General features: G+C 37.0%; 2 protein-coding genes across 2 annotated transcripts; one reads left to right on the top strand and one right to left on the bottom strand.

The window, feature by feature from the left end:
• Positions 1-1,887: 1,887 nt before the first annotated feature.
• Positions 1,888-3,584, bottom strand: tnfsf10l4 (tumor necrosis factor (ligand) superfamily, member 10 like 4). The gene is made up of 5 exons (XM_052594752.1): positions 3,283-3,584; positions 3,047-3,178; positions 2,906-2,951; positions 2,559-2,645; positions 1,888-2,473 (listed from the first exon to the last, which is right to left on the bottom strand). The coding sequence occupies exons 1-5, from the start codon at positions 3,514-3,516 to the stop codon at positions 2,070-2,072; spliced, it is 903 nt and encodes a 300-aa protein (XP_052450712.1). The 5' UTR covers positions 3,517-3,584; the 3' UTR covers positions 1,888-2,069.
• Positions 3,585-4,610: 1,026 nt separating this feature from the next.
• LOC128011950 (apoptosis-inducing factor 1, mitochondrial-like) lies at positions 4,611-17,264 on the top strand. The gene is given in 20 exon segments (XM_052594762.1): positions 4,611-4,821; positions 6,219-6,349; positions 7,202-7,301; positions 7,433-7,459; positions 10,014-10,036; positions 10,038-10,302; positions 10,404-10,469; positions 11,047-11,192; positions 11,365-11,495; positions 11,636-11,726; positions 11,911-11,995; positions 12,084-12,160; positions 12,663-12,771; positions 14,908-15,015; positions 15,348-15,436; positions 15,515-15,655; positions 15,863-16,005; positions 16,090-16,214; positions 16,334-16,524; positions 16,618-17,264. Coding segments are annotated over 20 exon segments (2,208 nt in total). The 5' UTR covers positions 4,611-4,733; the 3' UTR covers positions 16,690-17,264.
• The last annotated feature ends 19 nt before the right edge of the window (positions 17,265-17,283 follow it).

Here is a 17,283-nt window from a genome sequence, read left to right on the forward strand (position 1 = left end):
GTGTGTGTGTACTATGAAAAAGTCTTAAGCCATTAGTATTTTCACAAAAAAAAAAAAAAACTCTACCTTAGTTTTAACTCTACCTTAGACTCTACTTTAATTTCACTTAACTAAAGGATTTAATTTCTACCTTTGGCTGTAGTGTGTCAGTAGGAAATCAGTTAACATTTTCAAACATGCCATTAATTGTAATAATCCAGTGAGATTTTTGTATGCACAAGGAGTCTGACAACAGCCGGTGCTCCACACACAAGATCTGATTTCACCATCATCCATTCCATCTGGGATTACATGAAGAAACTGATAAAACTATATATTAAAAAAACGAAATCCAGGAGAACTATGGCAATGTCTCCAAGACACTTCAAGAAACCTACCTGCATACCTATTCTTTTTTGAACGCATCCTCTCTTTACAGCACTAACGTTAGCAAAATTAAAGAGGGTAAACTGATTTGTATTATTATTATTACCAAGTTCAAGGGGATATACGCATAGATCGTCTGGAAATGTACCTGAAAAATGTACATTTAAATTACCATTACACTACTCCTCATAAAGCTGCTGTTGCACTTGCCTCAAATTCCAGAGGTAAAATGCACAGTCAACAAAATGTTTTTGCCAAGTGCATGACAGAAATGTATGCTCTAAATTATGTTCTTAGGGTTTCTTAAAGTCTTCAATTTAATTTTATCAAATTTAAGCCAATAAAACTCTTAAATGGTACAAGAAAGTCTTTATTATGATATCAGGGGACGGAAAAGACAAGAATTGTGATATGGCTTAATGCGACAAGTAAACTTTAAAAGGCAATGAATGATTTCTTTGAGTCCTGCACGTTTCAAGGTCAGGTGTATGGAGTCAATTTAATGCCACATATAATATGAAAAAGAATAAAGTTTTGCAAAAGAAAAATGAAAGTATTGAGAAAAATAAATTTGCTTTTTGCAAATAAAAATCAAGAATTGCACAATAAAAGGAAGTAGGGTATTGCAGGAAGAAAACAAGTTTAGCAAAAAATAAAAAAATTGCAGGAGAAAATGAAGTATCGTGTAGAATAAAAGAGGTTTTGCAAACAAAAATAAAGTGCAAAATGTAGAAGTGTAATTAAAAATTACATAGAGCAGCTGTTACTACACATAGCTGTTGTTAACTGACAAGCTGCGCAAATCCACGTTCATGAACTGCTCTATGTGAAATCAGAGACCTGAGAGAATATAGCTGATTAGAGAACCGGCTTTACTGATGAGATGCACATTAATTATCAGCTTATATTTATCTGCACCCCTAATTGTTTCTTCCTTTATTTTAAGAGCCCAGTACATCTTGAGGATCATCATTAATACCAATAATGATGTAAGCCATAATGAGGGCATAGACACTAACAATGATATAATAGATGCAAAGATGACCCCTCTGCCCCAGTTCACCCTTAGGAAGTTTCTTATTTTTAAAGCCCCGAAAGTCAGAACTGTTTTTTTTTTTTTTTTTTTTTTTGTAACAGAAATTGATTATTCTTTGCAGTCTAGCTATATTATTTTTTCCCAAAAAAAAAAGACTGTTATAATTAAACATAGTTTAACAGCTTTCTGATTTCTGTCAAGTTTGTCAATCTGCATTTACCAACATATTGAATATAATGTTTTTTAAATAAAGCTCTCACTTTATTCCCCAGGGTAAGACTGGTGCTTCTACACAGAAGAAAACAGGATAAACATCCTCATCTTTCACCGGAAGGAGAAGAGAAAATCTTGCCAGTGATATTCTAGAAAAAAATCAATGACACGGATAGTCTATTCATCTTTCTTTTCCCATATTCGTTGTATTGGATTTTAAGAGTATGTGTACCACATTTATCCATGTTAACAGGTAAAAAAATATTTAATGATTTTATTATTTAGTATTTTATTTGTTTAAACTGCACAACAACAACACATATTTAGTATTGATGTGGATAAACATTATCATCTCAGTAGACATACATTGTATTAATATATATCTGGGGGGAAAAAATACAAATATAACATCTCTCAATGAAGAAATCAATGAAACAAAATGCTGCTGTTTTGCTTAGTTAATCATGAAAGCACCGAAGTAAGTAGCTTCCTGTGGGAAGCGAACGGCGCTTATATTCAGCACGTACAAGGAGAGCCTATCGCCCTTTTCCAAGCGAAACAGCGCCCCCTGATGACTGGAATAAAGCTGTGCATTCGAGTTTATGCTCACGCAGGGAGTCACTACAGATTTAGCGAGCATCACTGGTAGTGGATAGGATGCTGTCGTCTTGTATAAGTACTGCGTAAAGTGCATAATCTTTCCTAATTGTGTTTCGAAATTAACCTGAGAGAAAACAAAGTAAATGCCGTCGTGTGGCACCGCTATTTCTCCATCGGAACTCAGGCGCATTAACCCTTCCTGACTGAACTGGCCGTTCATGTTGTCCCACTGTATGCGATCCAGTGCACGAACTCCGTCTGCAGAAAATAGAAAAGATGAACGCTGTTATCCTTAGACTGTTAAACTTAACCACCTTATCTTGTACAGTGGGGACGATTTTACCATCTTTCTGCAGCCTTTGATATTGTTTAAGCTCTTGTTTTGCCCCGACGTGCACAGCTGGTTTGAAAATCTCAGTGACGTTATGTTCTGTAAACACACTTTCAATTAGCCTAAATACAATGCTTGAAACAGGGTGCAAAATATGGGGGTGCATGGTCTGATTCACAAATTAGCTAAGGCTTAAATCCCCCAACGGAAGTCTAAGAAGAATATCATTTTTACAATACACAGGAATACAGTTTAAAAATCATTTTCAAGTTTAATATTTCACTACCGCATAGCCTAAGTTAGATTATAAATGCATTGCACAAATAAATAAGCAAGCAAGCATAATGTATTTATTTTACCTCCTAATGTTTCCAGTACATAATTCTGTATGTCCATCAACAGCCTCTGTTCAAAAGGGAATCTAGTTTATTATGGAATATCTTACATATATTCCTCACCATCACAAAGTGTATTCAAGGTCTTAAAGCAGTTTTAAATACCTGCTGTGCGGTTTGTTTCAGTTCTTGATTGAACAAGTCACAGCTTGCGAAACCTGCTTGATTTGTCGGTTGAGTAAGATCTGTGGAGAGACAGTGGATTGGATACCCTCCATCTTTGCCAGTTTCACGAGTCTTTAAAAAAAATTAAACGATTTACAGATTTATATTCTTTGTATAAATAAAATTATTTTTTGTTTAAAGATGTTAATAATTTAAGGTTATAGGATTTAACTCACTCTTTGAATATCCTCGGAGAAGTCATAAAGAAGGAAAGCCGTGATAAACGTCTCCGTGCTTAATATTAAAGTCAGAATCAATAAGAATATGTACTGCCCTTTTGCAGTTTTGTTTTCAGATATGTTTTCGTCCAGCTGGCTATAATTGGGGCTGATTGGTAAGTTTGATGTCATGTTCCGACAGTGTTTTCCAGAGTGTTCGCATGACAGAGAGAAAGTCGTTTTTCCTGTCATATCCTGAAGGAGTCAAAGGTCTGTGCGCTGTTCAGGGTCTTCCGCATGTCACGTTTGTTTTCCTCGCTGGAAAGTCCCGCGGTCACGGCGCCGCCCCGCTTTCTATCACCGTGATTGCATGCGAGAAATCAGGGTTGTATGAGTGATCTGAAAACTGAGTTTGCAGCGCCACTGTTGTCAGTGCTGCTTTTTTCATTGTTTTGTACCATGCACTGCTAAAATATGGGATCAGTTAAGATTTTTATTTTCCTTTTTTTTTGTCATTTATTCTCATCAATGTTGTATTTATTTGATCAAAAATACAGAATAAAAAGGTAAAATAAAATAATCAAAATCAAAATAATGTTATTAAAAATATATTTTAATATACTTTAAAATGGAATTTATTTCTGTAATGCATTGTTGAATATTCTTCAGCCATTACTCCAGTCTCTAGTGTCACATGTCAGAAACAGATGTGCTCCTTAATATATATATATATATTTTTTTATATTGTTTATTTTTAGACACTGTTATACTTTATTCAGGATTATTTTATGAATAAACAGTTTAAAAGAATAGCAGGTATTTAAAATAGATTTTTTTAAACAATAGAAGTCTTTACTATCACTTAAAAAAATAATTTTACACATCCTTGCTAAATAAAATTATTACTTTCAAAAAAGGATATATATATATATATATATATATATATATATATATATATATATATATATATATATATATATATATATATATATATATATAATCTTATATCTTTTAAACTGTAATAATAATATAATAAAATATTATATTATTATATTATTAATATATATTTAGAATGCATAAATGAATGAAACGCCAGTAATAAAGCTCAAATTTTTAAAGAAAGATAAATCTATATGCCTTGTATACAGTGGGACTTAAATACAGTGTAACTGGGCGGTCTCTCGTCACACGACCTGTGGCGTCGTTAAGGCGTACCCCACAAATAACCAATCGGCAATTGAGTAACGCTGACAAATTATAACTGACAGAAAATCTAACCAATCACTCACAAATTTGTCATTGCCGCAGCCAATCAGTGCAGAAAAGGGCGGGCCGTCAGCCGAGACCGGAAGCGCCTGCCGGAGCTGTGTGACCTGAGAAGGTCTCTCCGGCCTTAATCTACAGCTGCACGGTGAGAGTGGCTGTGAACTTCCCCAGGCTGTCTTACCGAAAAGTACAGCAGAGCTGCGATGTTTAAGTGCAAGACAGCATGGAATAAACTTGCTCCCCTGGTGCGAGCCTCGTCCACTCAGTGTCTGCAGAATGCGAGAAAATCAGGCAAGTTGAAGAAAGCGGCAGCAGAAGTTTGTGGCTCTGCTAAGTTAATCACTTGTGAACTTCATTTCTAGCAGAAAGGCTTGCACAATTTACATGGAAACACAAGTCCAGTAGGATAAAGGTCTAGTAGATGAACACCGTTGAAGTTTCATTCAGTACTGTCTGCGGTACAACCGCATATGGACACATTTCCACACGAAGTCACGTGGGAATTCTGTCAAAATGATTATTTGTAACACTAACGCTTGTATGGTTTAACGTTAGTGCAGGACTGCACGAAGAACTGCAGTAATTTTTGGGCCAAGGTCGGTGAACATTAAGTCTGCCTTTCACACGCGTGTGGCTCTTGACAGCTCCATGACGCGGTCAAGACAATAATGACCGTTAACTAACGTTATGTACTTCCCGGTTAACTACACGGGTATTACTTGATAAATACATGGACTTTAGACAAAATGTATAATTTTCTCTGATACAAGTTGCATTTTATTATATTTATTATTATTTTACATTTGGTTGTCGTAGTAACCGTTTTGAGTCGCAAGATGCTGTCTGTAAGGTATTACACTACGCGACTTCACAGATTTTTACACTTTACAGTACGTTCCTGAACAAATATTAGGAAAAACATTATGTATCACACACACATACGTTGTTAATCGTTACAGAAATAACTAAGCGACAAACACTAAACGACTAAAAGTAGTGCAATTAGTTTTCAAGTTGAAAAAAAAATCTAAAAATATTGAAAGAAATTTATATCCTTAAGTGAAAAAAAAACGAGACCCTGAAAAATAGAATTATATTTTATTATACAGACATATATTCTTGGGAAATAAAGCAACTTTAAAAAAAAATTCGTACATGAAAGTGTGTCCTGTTTAAACATTTCCCCATGAATGAAAAAATGTCCCTCAGTGTAATGATAGTTTATATACCAAATATCTTGTAAGGAATGTTTAAAAGAAGAATCTTTAGATGAGATAAAATTACTCTATTTAAGGAGCCCCAAATTACTAATTATATAATTTTCTAATCTTTGGCAATATCCTTTGAACCATTAGGCTTTGTCATCAAGAAGTTTTTAATAGTTTTTGTATGACCACTTATTCATTTATACATGTTAGTATGTACGGGTAAGAATAAATATGTTGTTTCATTTTACATTAATATATTTGTTATGCTAAATAATGATGGAACATTTTATCCTTATTTTGACATTATTTTGACATTATTAACAGTTATTTTAAACAATAAAGTAGACAGTTTACAATGACAGTTGTAGACAGTTTATTGCATCTTGCATTTAATATGATATTTATATAAAATATATGAAAATGATACATTCATGCATCATTTTATATATGTTTATATATTTTTTTTGATTGACTTCTCAGTGCTGAGACATGGGAGAAGATTGGAGATGGTACAGAGAGCCCAGATGTCATCAGGGCCAGCAGGAGGGGGCGGAGAAAACACTCTGTATTATGTCCTGGTTGGAGCAACATGTCTGGGGGGAGGAGTTTATGTAAATATCCCTTTATGATTCGCTTATTCTTCTGGGGCTTATATACCAGCTGTACACAAGTTACAACTTTTTTTTTGATGTAGTTTTGACGTAAATGGTGACCATTACACTTAGCTGAAGCATAACTCTACATATAAATTAGATATTTACAGAAGCATCTGGTCAGGAGTAACAGCTGGAATAAAATATCAGACTGAATGAACTGCATCATATGCTCTTCTTTTAGCCGACACCCCTAAACAAGTTCTGCTCACATATTTGAAGGCTTCTATTGGGTCTTAGGGTAAACGTCATATTATGCAACATTAATTTACTCAGGGCTTACGAACTACTAGCTACATCCTACCTTACCAAAAACTGGTGCAACCGAATAATGCATAGATTTAGTTACAAACTAGCTAGTAGTTACTAAGCCTGTAGTGTGGACTTTGCATTCTAATTTAGGTTAGTCCTTATGAATGGATGGTGCAACCCTACCCAGTTCCATACTGTCAGTGCACATAATATATATTTCCTCACATAATTGCTTCAAGTTTTACCTATAATAGAATTGCACTGCTTATGTGGTTTGTGAATCATGTTAATGTTAATTTATATGTGCATTTGTCAGACACTTTTTTTTTTTTTTTTTTTTTGAGTATGCTCAAAATTTCAGTCTCCATTTCAGAGTTCCATTTCAAACTCTGGATCATAAGTTGCATCAGTTTTCTTCAATGTAATAAATAATGTTGCTTTTATATCAGTCATAAACGTTCTCACATTCTAGTTGATCAGTCACAAGCAGCTGTGATGTTGGTTTTTATATTTGCAAAGTTCAATGTAAGTGTTGTTTATTTGTTTGTGTGTTTAAAGGCGTACCGCACTGTCTCAGGGGACAAGGAAAGATATAATGAGCGTATGATAGATATCGCCAACAGACCAAAACAAAGGCCATCAGCAGCTGAGGCTGTCAGTAAGTAAATATACTAACCACATGAACACACCAAATTATAAATCATGGTCATTCAATTAGAAGTTATTGTTTTGTATATCATTTATATATTTACAGTTTAATTCAGTGGTATGTTGTCTTTTGTGTTTCAGCTGCAGTTGTGGCAGAATCAAAAGAAGGTGAGTGGTTATTTCCACATTCTGCTATAGGTTTTCTCCATCTTTCTGTCTATATATGCACATTGTTCACAGCCTTACACACAGAGCACTGTAGTCCACTCCCTGCACATTGGTTGCTGAATTCAAAGCAAAACCAGAGATTTATCTACTATTTGCCAGCTCTCTGACAACATTCTGATTTGATTGGAAACCTAAAATGAACATTTGAAATAAGTTATGCAGTGCTGTTGTGCTCTGAGGTCATATGGCTCTGGTTGTTCATATGTCACTGTCACTGGTGCATATATGGGGATTAACATTCACAGAATGTCCTGTTCATGCAGGATGAAATAACACTTCACTCAGTAGGATATGTTTCTTGGGAATTCTTAACTCTGCTTAGTCTAAAAAAGGGATTAACAACCTGAACATATTAAATAGTATATTATATTGTATTATGTACAATAAGCAAGGCAGCTCCTGTTTGTTAGTATAGTGTCATCATTTTGGTGTGTGCATAGCCTAATATTGCAACAAATGTTTCTTGAGCACCAAATCAGCATATCAGAATTATGTATGAAGGGATCATGTGACACTGAAGACTGGAGTAATGGCTTGTAATAAAAAAAAAATGAAATTTTCAAAACCTATTCAGACAGTTCTTTTAAATTGTAGTAATATTTCACAATATTACTGTATTTAAAGTAAAAGCAGTATCAAATAAATGCAGTCTTGGAGAGCATAAGAAACTTATTTCAAAAACAAACAAAAAAATTACCCACTGCAACATTTTGAATGATAGCGTAGATGTGCCTCTACAGTGTATTAATATACAATATACAATAACAGGAGTTCCAGATTTGGATAGATCAACCATCAGCTTGTACACGTAGTCACCGTTTCCTGTTCAACCCTTCTATACTGTATAGGTTGTAATGATGAAATTAAAAGGTAGTTCGATTTTTGGCCTTTATCAGTGTAAATCCCCCTAACCTCCCTTCTGTTTATTTGCCCTAAGCCATGATTTTCTTATAACTGTAATAGAAAACTGGTAAAATGTACATGAACTGTCACATTAAGTTGTGCATGCTTCTTGGGACACTGCATACTGCATGTCTGTGTCTGTCTATGTAATTTTCCTATTAATTGTCTTTTGCATTGTTTTAACATTGTCTGAAACCTAACAGTTCTGCATTAGATGCATTTTTTTGTTCACTAAACTTTAAAAAGCATCTGCTAGGAACTGTAAATGTAAACTTTCAGCCATCTTTAGAATTGTCACCGTTACCTTCCACTTTTACTCATACATGGTGAACGGTCTTCACTGTCAGGCATTTGACTGCGTTTGACACTGCTTTGTGGGTAACTCCATTGATGTTCCTTACCCAACCGCTTGTGCATCCATTTGTTTCTATTCTAAATTTCACTTACTATGCCTTTTCAAGTTAAGAGGTCAATGTGGTCCAAAATGTACCAGTTTTCTTTCTTCCATTTGGCCAAAAGTGGTTGGAGAGAGGCGATAATCTATGAAGTTCTTTCGTTGTTGATGGACATGCATGATGCGTGTCTTTTCTTCTTCGTCATGTCTTTCATTTGTCGGTTGTGTATTTTGCATCACACATTGTCTGTATCACCAACCAATCATTTCCACCTCTATTTTCTTTCTTCCCTTTTCCGTGTTTCCAACTAACTCTTAGATGTTTTGAAATAAGCTGTCTTGTCTTGCTTATTATCTTGCTTTACTTTTTTATTCATGTTGAAATGTTTGGAAAGGTTTTTAGATGGCTAGACCATCCATTTGTCTGGATTGTCAGTTCTGTTCTCCACTTGCACAATGAAGATGATGTTTTGGAGAAACTGTCATCAGGACCTGTTCTGGAACAACATTCTATTAATGCACATGTACATGAGTTTCTGTACTTTTTGGTTTGCATTGACACATTCTCCCAGCCTCAGAACAAACTAGCATCTATGAGTGCCAAAGCAGGAGCTTTTATTCTTGGAAGGAGAGAGTGTAATGGTAGTGGAGTCTAAGAGAATATTCCAGAGAATTGTCCATCCTGATAGTTTTTGATATGTCAGAAGATATGAGGATCTTCATGGTAACATGGTGATCCTCCACAAATTTGGAAAATGGAAGGTCACACAGAAGATGTTGCAACTATGGCAGGAAGTAGATGAAGACCCTGATACATTCACATTCATCCATAATTTAACCTTTCCTTGTGTTTTTACCTCTTTTTCTGTCCTACAAATTCATTCCTGATCCTGGATCCATTATTTTTCCAATTTTCACTGGATGAACCCACCCCAAATTAACCACTCCTACAACCCATCAAAGCGTGAAAATGTTCAGATTTAGAGCATTAAAAAATGTTAGGGATGTTTTCGTTTAGTCAGTTATCTACTAATAATCTTGCTTTATATGCTCCAACATATCTGGATTCCATTCCTGAACTATCTTTAGAACCTGTTAAGAGTGGGAAGAGACAAATGATATAGAGTGGAGGATTGTTTTGGTGCTTCCTCTTGTACGGTCAAACATTCTTCTGATTTGCTCATTCTGTGGTATTAGAGCCTGTTGCTGAAGAACCTACTCTTAACAGAAGCTCCTGTTGAAGAACCTCTGGTAACAGAAGCTGTTGTTGAGTTCACAGAATCTGAGCCTGTTGTACAAGAACCTGTTACAGAACCAATTGTAGAAGCTTCTATTCCTGAACCCACTGTGGAAACCCAAGTAACAGAGCCTGTTGTTGAAGCTTCTGTACCAGAACCCGTCATTGAAATCTCTGTAACAGAACCTGTTGCTGAAGCTCCAGTAGTTCTGCAGAGTGAAGAACCCTTAGCTCCTATAGTTGAGATTGGTAAGCCTAACGCATCTGCATGGAAATCCAGTTTTTTACAGAGGAAATGTTTTTGGAAACTGAGGTTAACGTCTTTCCTCTCCTCTTACATCGGGATTAAGAAACCAAACCTACACCTGTAATCATCGCTGCACATGTTCCGGAGGCTTCACCTGTTTCTGAAAGTGGTAAGAGTCCAGTTTTGACTGGATGGGAATCAGTTTAAACATGTCACTGATAAAGATACTGATAATTACTTCTTTCACACATATGGACACCTATTTCTAAACTTTCCGTCACTTCACTTTTGATATTTATGGATACAAATGCTCTTTTATTTGAGTTGACTAAATTATGTCTTGGTCTGTTTTAGGGTGGTTATATCATTTATCATTGAACTTCATTCATGGTTGTCTTTATAAACCACATTGTCCTCTCTTCTTTTCAAAGCCTTGTATTCTTTCCAATTCAGTTTTTTCATTCTTTCCAATGGTTGTTTTGTGTGACTGTTGTAACGCTAATGGCTAATGTTAATGGTACAATGTCAGAAATGTATGATTTTCAGCCACGTTTCCAGATTACTTGGGGTACAGTTTGCACTTATATTACATTAAAATTCTAATCTCTCCCCAATTCTAGCGCTGTGTTCCTGAGATTACTTACATATTCTTGTACAGATAATGTTAAGTGCATACTCTTATTCAGTGTTCAGGTCAAATTATTCATAAATGCTTGTTTGTACTTAATGTCTCTTTTTTTAACCAGCTGCAGTTTCTGAGCCAGCTCCAGCTACTGAATCCACTGCTGCTCACTCAGATGTCCCTGAACACGCTGCCTATCTTCTGATTGGTGGAGGCACGGCTTCATTCGCTGCAGCTAGGTCTATCCGCGCACGTGACCCTGGGGCCAGGGTGAGTCTGTCAGTTTGGTGGTAGTTTGGCAGAATTATGCTGAACCTCACAGGATACTGTAATCAATACTTTTAGAACAGGTTTTGTTAAGAACCCCCAAATATGAGGATGTGGGTGCTTATGTAATATCTCCATTCTAAAATTGTATCAAATTGTTGTTGATTGTTGACAGGTGTTGATTGTTACAGAGGAGTCTGAACTGCCCTACATGAGACCTCCTCTCTCTAAAGAACTCTGGTTCTCCGATGACCCCAAGGCCACTGAAACACTGCGCTTCAAACAATGGAATGGAAAAGAGAGGAGGTGTGTGTCAGAATATTCCAGACCACCTAAGATCTGATCACACACTAATGCGCTGGCTTTGTTTCAGACAATTGCTTCTGAATTCTGAAATTTTTTGGGTTGATTTTTATGATATTGATATTTATTTTTGCTTGTTTTAGTATTTACTTCCAACCTCCCTCGTTCTACGTCAGTCCCACGGATCTTGGTAAAGTGGAGAATGGGGGTGTGGCTGTGCTCACGGGCCGTAAGGTGGGAAACTGACATCAGCATCTCTTGTTACTGAGCTGTGTTCTAAATAATTTCCTTATGAATAAGTATAAATATAGTGAGGTCCCACGAGTGGGAAAAAATGTTTTATGGATGCATAAGTGCATGTGGATGACTTGTCCTCATCGTACCCCTGTTTGTGTGTGTTTTTGTAACTGTGGTGTAGGTGGTACACATGGATGTCAGAGAGAATAAAGTCAAGTTGAGTGATGGTGCAGAGATCTCATATGAAAAGTGCCTGATTGCCACAGGTAAAATGCATGTAAAATATACACATAAATGAATGCAGAGGTGTAAAATCTATTGCTGACTGTCTTATAAAATGTATGTGTGTTTTAGGAGGGGTGCCTAGAAACCTGCAAGTCATTGAGAGAGCTGGAGAGGAAGTGATGAAGAGGACAACCCTCTTTAGAAAAGTATGTCTCATGGCACATTTATTGGTTTCGGGACAAGCAGAATTAAAAAGTAGTGTTCAAATGAGATCCTCCATTAGTATGTTAAAGTCAACATGACATTGAATTTTCTATTTTTTTAAAACACGTCACATAAGGCTTGTCAAGTGGGTTGTGAATGGCGTTTTATGTTGACAGAATCAGATTATACCTCGATCTAGTGTCAGTACAGTTAAAAATTCAAGCCAGAATAAGATGTTTAATAAGAAAAGCTCTTTTATTAAGCACATATGCACATCATCTCACGAGATGCCAAATGCACAAATGTAAATGTGCAAAACACCACTGGAGGGCACCCTTATGCTAATCTCTAATGTTTATTATGCATGTCACAGACCACTAAGGATGAATCTATGAATGTAGTGACTGGAAAAGTGATGGAAATGTGTTGTGAAAAAGTACTATTGGACAGAACCCTGTCTTCTATATATACATCTGTTTAATTTTCATATGTTCTATTTGGTAGATTGAAGATTTTAGATCTCTAGAGAAGATCTCCAGGGAGGTTAAATCCATTACCATCATTGGCGGAGGTTTTCTTGGTAGCGAACTAGCATGTGCTTTGGGTCGCAGATGTGAGTCCAAACATTCAACTGTCATTCAGAGATATATAAATGTGTGTATATGTATATGTATATGTATATGTATATATATTATATGTATGTATGTGTGTATATGTATGTGTGTGTATATGTATGTGTGTATATGTATGTGTGTGTATATATATATATATATATATATATTAGGGGTGTAACGATACGTGTATTCGTATTGAACCGTTCGGTACGACGCTTTCGGTTCGGTACGCGGTACGCATTATGTATACCGAACGGTTCGTTGGAGTAATTAATTATATTTGAAAAAAAAAAAAAAAAGAGAGAGAGAAAGAAATATAATGATATGCGTTCAACAAGGTAGCCCAATAACCCAAACAACGTAACAGGCAACGCCCCTGACACTCCCGAAGAAGAAAAAAACACCATCTTATATGTTTATGTTAGGCTACTCAGCAGGCGCTCGCTCACTCAGTACGCGCTGAAGGCTCGTTGCAAAATAGCCAATGCGTTTAACAGACTAGAAATGAGAAGATCCTCCAATAACCAACAGGTCTGGTGTTTGGGTGCACTTTGGATTCCCTTTAAGCTATAATGGTGATGGCAAGAGAGTGGTGGATAAATAAACAACGGTATGTCGCATCTGCAACATGACAGGGTACACCAGCGGGATTACAAAAAAAAAAAAAAAAAAAACCAGCGGGAATATCTGGGATATATGCGTCAGTACTATCTGGGAAAAGACGAAAAAAAGGAGAAACATGCACGCAGCAAACTATCCCTGCAGCATTTAGACACTATAGCTTACAGGGAATCCAACCCAAACACCAGACCTGTTGGTTATTTTAGGATCTTATATTTCTGGTCTGTTAAATGCATTAGACATTTTGCAACGAGCCTTCAGCGCGTGCTGAGTGAGCGAGCGCCTTAGGGGCCGTTCACATATCGTGCCTAAAAACGCATGGAAAACGCTAAGCGCGTCTTTCTCCTGAGGCGTCTGTCTTTGCTAAGCAACAATGACGTGCTCTCTCCATGAGACGCGGAAATTTCAGCGAAGGATAAATGGATTTGCAGCTCTAAAAATCGCTTGCAGTAGCTCTGCTACTGAATTTATTTCAAAATTGCAATCCATATACAACTATGATCAGCTGTTCCTTCATCTTGGCTGAGCTTTCAACGTTGTTACGGGAAAGGATGAAGCTGATTGGTTGGTTCTTGTCACATGACCCGCGGTGCGCTTGCGGCATTCTGAAAAGTTGAGATGTTTTTACATTTTGCTGTATCTAAAACGTATCGAACCGAACCGAACCGAACCGTGACATCAGTGTATCGTATCGAACCGAACCGTGAATTTTGTGAACCGTTACACCCCTAATATATATATATATATATATATATATATATATATATATATATATTATAATTTTCTAAGTGTTGATGGTTAAAAAAAAAGTATATATGTATACATTTTATAATTTATATGTATAAATAATGATGACCGTTTTATTATAATATGTGTATATACAGTGGGTATAAAAAAGAATCACCCCCTTAAAAAAGATCAAATTCTGTTGCTTTGCAGCCTGAAATGAAGACCGCCACAGTTTTTGTTTTATCCAGCTGTATTTACTCAGTGCACCTTATAACATCCAAGTGGCAAGAAAAAAGCCACTCCTCTAGAAAGGCCGTATGCAGTCAGTCTGAGCGTTGCCAAAACGCATTTAAAGATTCTGAGGGAGATGAGGCTAATATTGAACTGAAACCTATTAAAGTCCATATGTGCCAAATTAGAAGAGACAAACAAACAGACTAAAGTCTGTAATCAAAGCAAAAGGTGGTTTAACAACATACTGACACAATGGTGTGATCCTTTTTTCAACTCTGTTATTTATTTTTTTCCTGACATGCAGGGGTTATATCTTTCACTTTGATGTTATAAGTTGCACTGAGTAAATACACACACTGACACAGTTTTTGTTTTATGTGGATGTATGTATGTATCTACATGTTCTCATGTTATAAAGGTGTTTTTTTTTTTGTTTGTTTTTTTTTTTTTACTAAAAATGCAGCTGACATTTCCCCATCTATCTTTTTCCTTGCCCTTGCTCTCTCTCTCTCTCTCTCTCTCTCTCTCTCTCTCTCTCTCCCTCTCTGTAGCCACTGACCTTGGTTTAGAGGTGATCCAGCTGTTCCCAGAGAAGGGTAACATGGGAAAAGTACTTCCTGAATACTTGAGTAACTGGACCACTGAGAAAGTCCGGAAAGGTGAGAGGATGAATAAAGCACATTTGTTTGAGCAGCCCAACATGGCAATGGCTCAAAAAATAGCGTGTGCTTTGAGGTGGGGGAGTAAGATTACCTGTATCAATGACAGTGTTTGAGAAACAGTGTTTCTGCCTGAAACCTATTGTTTTAAGTCCCCCCACCCGACCCCCAGTTCTGTTTATCACAGAAATTGCTTCCCTTAGCTGTAAATGTCCAGATGAAATGTAGGTATTTTGAAAAGTTTAAGCTAATCACAGTTTAAATGTCCAGATGAAATGTAGGTATTTTGAAAAGTTTAAGCTAACCACAGTCAACCGTTTGACCATTCATAGAGGGTGTGAACATAATCATGGATGCTGTAGTGAAAAATGTGAGCTACAAAAATGACAAATTGGAGATCAAACTGAAGGATGGACGACTGGTGAGTCTGCTTTTCCGTCAGACAATCATAACCTAGCCTTGCTAGTAACAAAGTAATATGATTATGCTGTTGTTTTAGATTGAGACAGACCACGTTGTAGCAGCAGTTGGTTTGGAGCCTAGTGTGGAACTTGCCAAATCTGCTGGGCTAGAGGTGGACTCTGATTTCGGAGGGTATCGGGTTAATGCTGAGCTCCAGGCTCGCTCCAACATCTGGGTGGTACGTAGGGCTGATGGCTTCTCCAGCAACACATACAAAAGGGAAGAGAGGAGATCTTTTAAAAATACTGATATTGATGGTATTCAGGAGAGTAAGCCAGAAGATCCTAAAGAATGGCTGGTTCGGTTTTCATAGGAACTGTACTGGTTCTGATTGCATCATACATTTTTTCAACACACATAAGGTTCTTCTGTGTTTGTGTTCTAGGCAGGAGATGCTGCATGTTTCTATGATATCAAGCTGGGCCGCCGGCGCGTAGAGCATCATGATCACGCGGTGGTCAGCGGCAGACTGGCTGGAGAAAACATGACCGGAGCCAGCAAACCCTACTGGCATCAGTCGATGTTCTGGTGACCACACATCTCCAACAAACTCCCCTTTTAATGTGTTTTTAACTGTATTATTCAGCACTCACAATATGTCCTTGTCTTCAGGAGTGATCTAGGTCCAGATGTTGGATACGAAGCCATCGGTATAGTGGACAGCAGTCTGCCCACCGTGGGAGTGTTTGCTAAAGCCACAGCCAAGGACACACCAAAAGCTGCAACCGAACAATCAGGTACGCAAACATTTACTGACATGTAGATTGCTAAAACTACCTTGGATTTGTGGATTACCACTTCCTGGGTCCTGTCAATAACAGCGGACAAACAAAACCAACATTTTCTTTGTTTACAGGCACCGGAATCCGTTCCGAGAGTGAGACAGAGGCAGTTGCCGGGACATTGAAAGCAGAAACAGTGGCCCCTCCACGTCCTGTCCAGCAGAAGGAGGATTATGGGAAAGGAGTGATATTTTACCTGAGGGATAACGTAGTGGTCGGAATTGTACTTTGGAACGTTTTTAACAGAATGCCCATCGCAAGGAAGGTGAGCAGAGATATCATTTCCTTTCTCCATCCATCTTCATTGAATCGTTTCTCTGAAAAATATTTATTTGTTGTTTTGTCTGTGTATTTGTAGATAATCAAAGATGGAGAACAACATGCAGATCTTAATGAGGTGGCCAAGCTTTTCAACATCCATGAAGACTGAACAATCTGTGTTTTCTCTGTTTTCTGTCCACTGTGTCAAGGGCATTCTGCCCAAATCCATGTGGATTGAACTTGGGAGAAGACACACACACACACACACATACACACACATACACACACATACACACTGAACAAACACATACAGACTTACACCAGCCTGTCATCTGCCATTTTGACCTCAAAAGTCTTTGAGATCAGGACATGCCATGCTGACTCCAGACTGCAAGGTGGCGCTGTGCCCATGGATTGGTTAAAACTGTACCACTCAATTTTCTACCCAGGGAAATCCACACTTCTTGTTTGTATTGAAAAGTTGCTGTGTGTGTGTGTGTTTTTTTTTCTGTTGAGGTCAGTAATTGTTCAATTCTCAATTCTTGAATGCATCCGTTCTAAACACCTCTTCAAAATCAGACAGGATATCCACTTTTGTTGAATATCACAATAAAGTTGCATTTTGAAGCAAACCAAACCAGATGAGAGACATTCCTCTGACGTCTGGTAGCACACTGTTTGCTGCCTGCACGATTAAAGCAGCTGGTACAAATGAAGATTAAATAAAAGTAAGTTATTTTTGAATTTGTCTCAAGATTGATTT

This window comes from Carassius gibelio, chromosome A5, assembly GCF_023724105.1.
Source record: "Carassius gibelio isolate Cgi1373 ecotype wild population from Czech Republic chromosome A5, carGib1.2-hapl.c, whole genome shotgun sequence".
NCBI classification, from domain to species: domain Eukaryota; kingdom Metazoa; phylum Chordata; class Actinopteri; order Cypriniformes; family Cyprinidae; genus Carassius; species Carassius gibelio.

Coding starts and splice junctions, on each gene's coding strand:
- tnfsf10l4 (XM_052594752.1), bottom strand. CDS start 3,516: ATGACAGGAAAAACGACTTTCTCTCTGTCATGCGAACACTCTGGAAAA. Junction 2,952..3,046: donor TGAAACAAACCGCACAGCAG/GTATTTAAAACT, acceptor CCTTTTGAACAG/AGGCTGTTGATGGACATACA. Junction 2,474..2,558: donor TCAAAGGCTGCAGAAAGATG/GTAAAATCGTCC, acceptor TATTTTCTGCAG/ACGGAGTTCGTGCACTGGAT.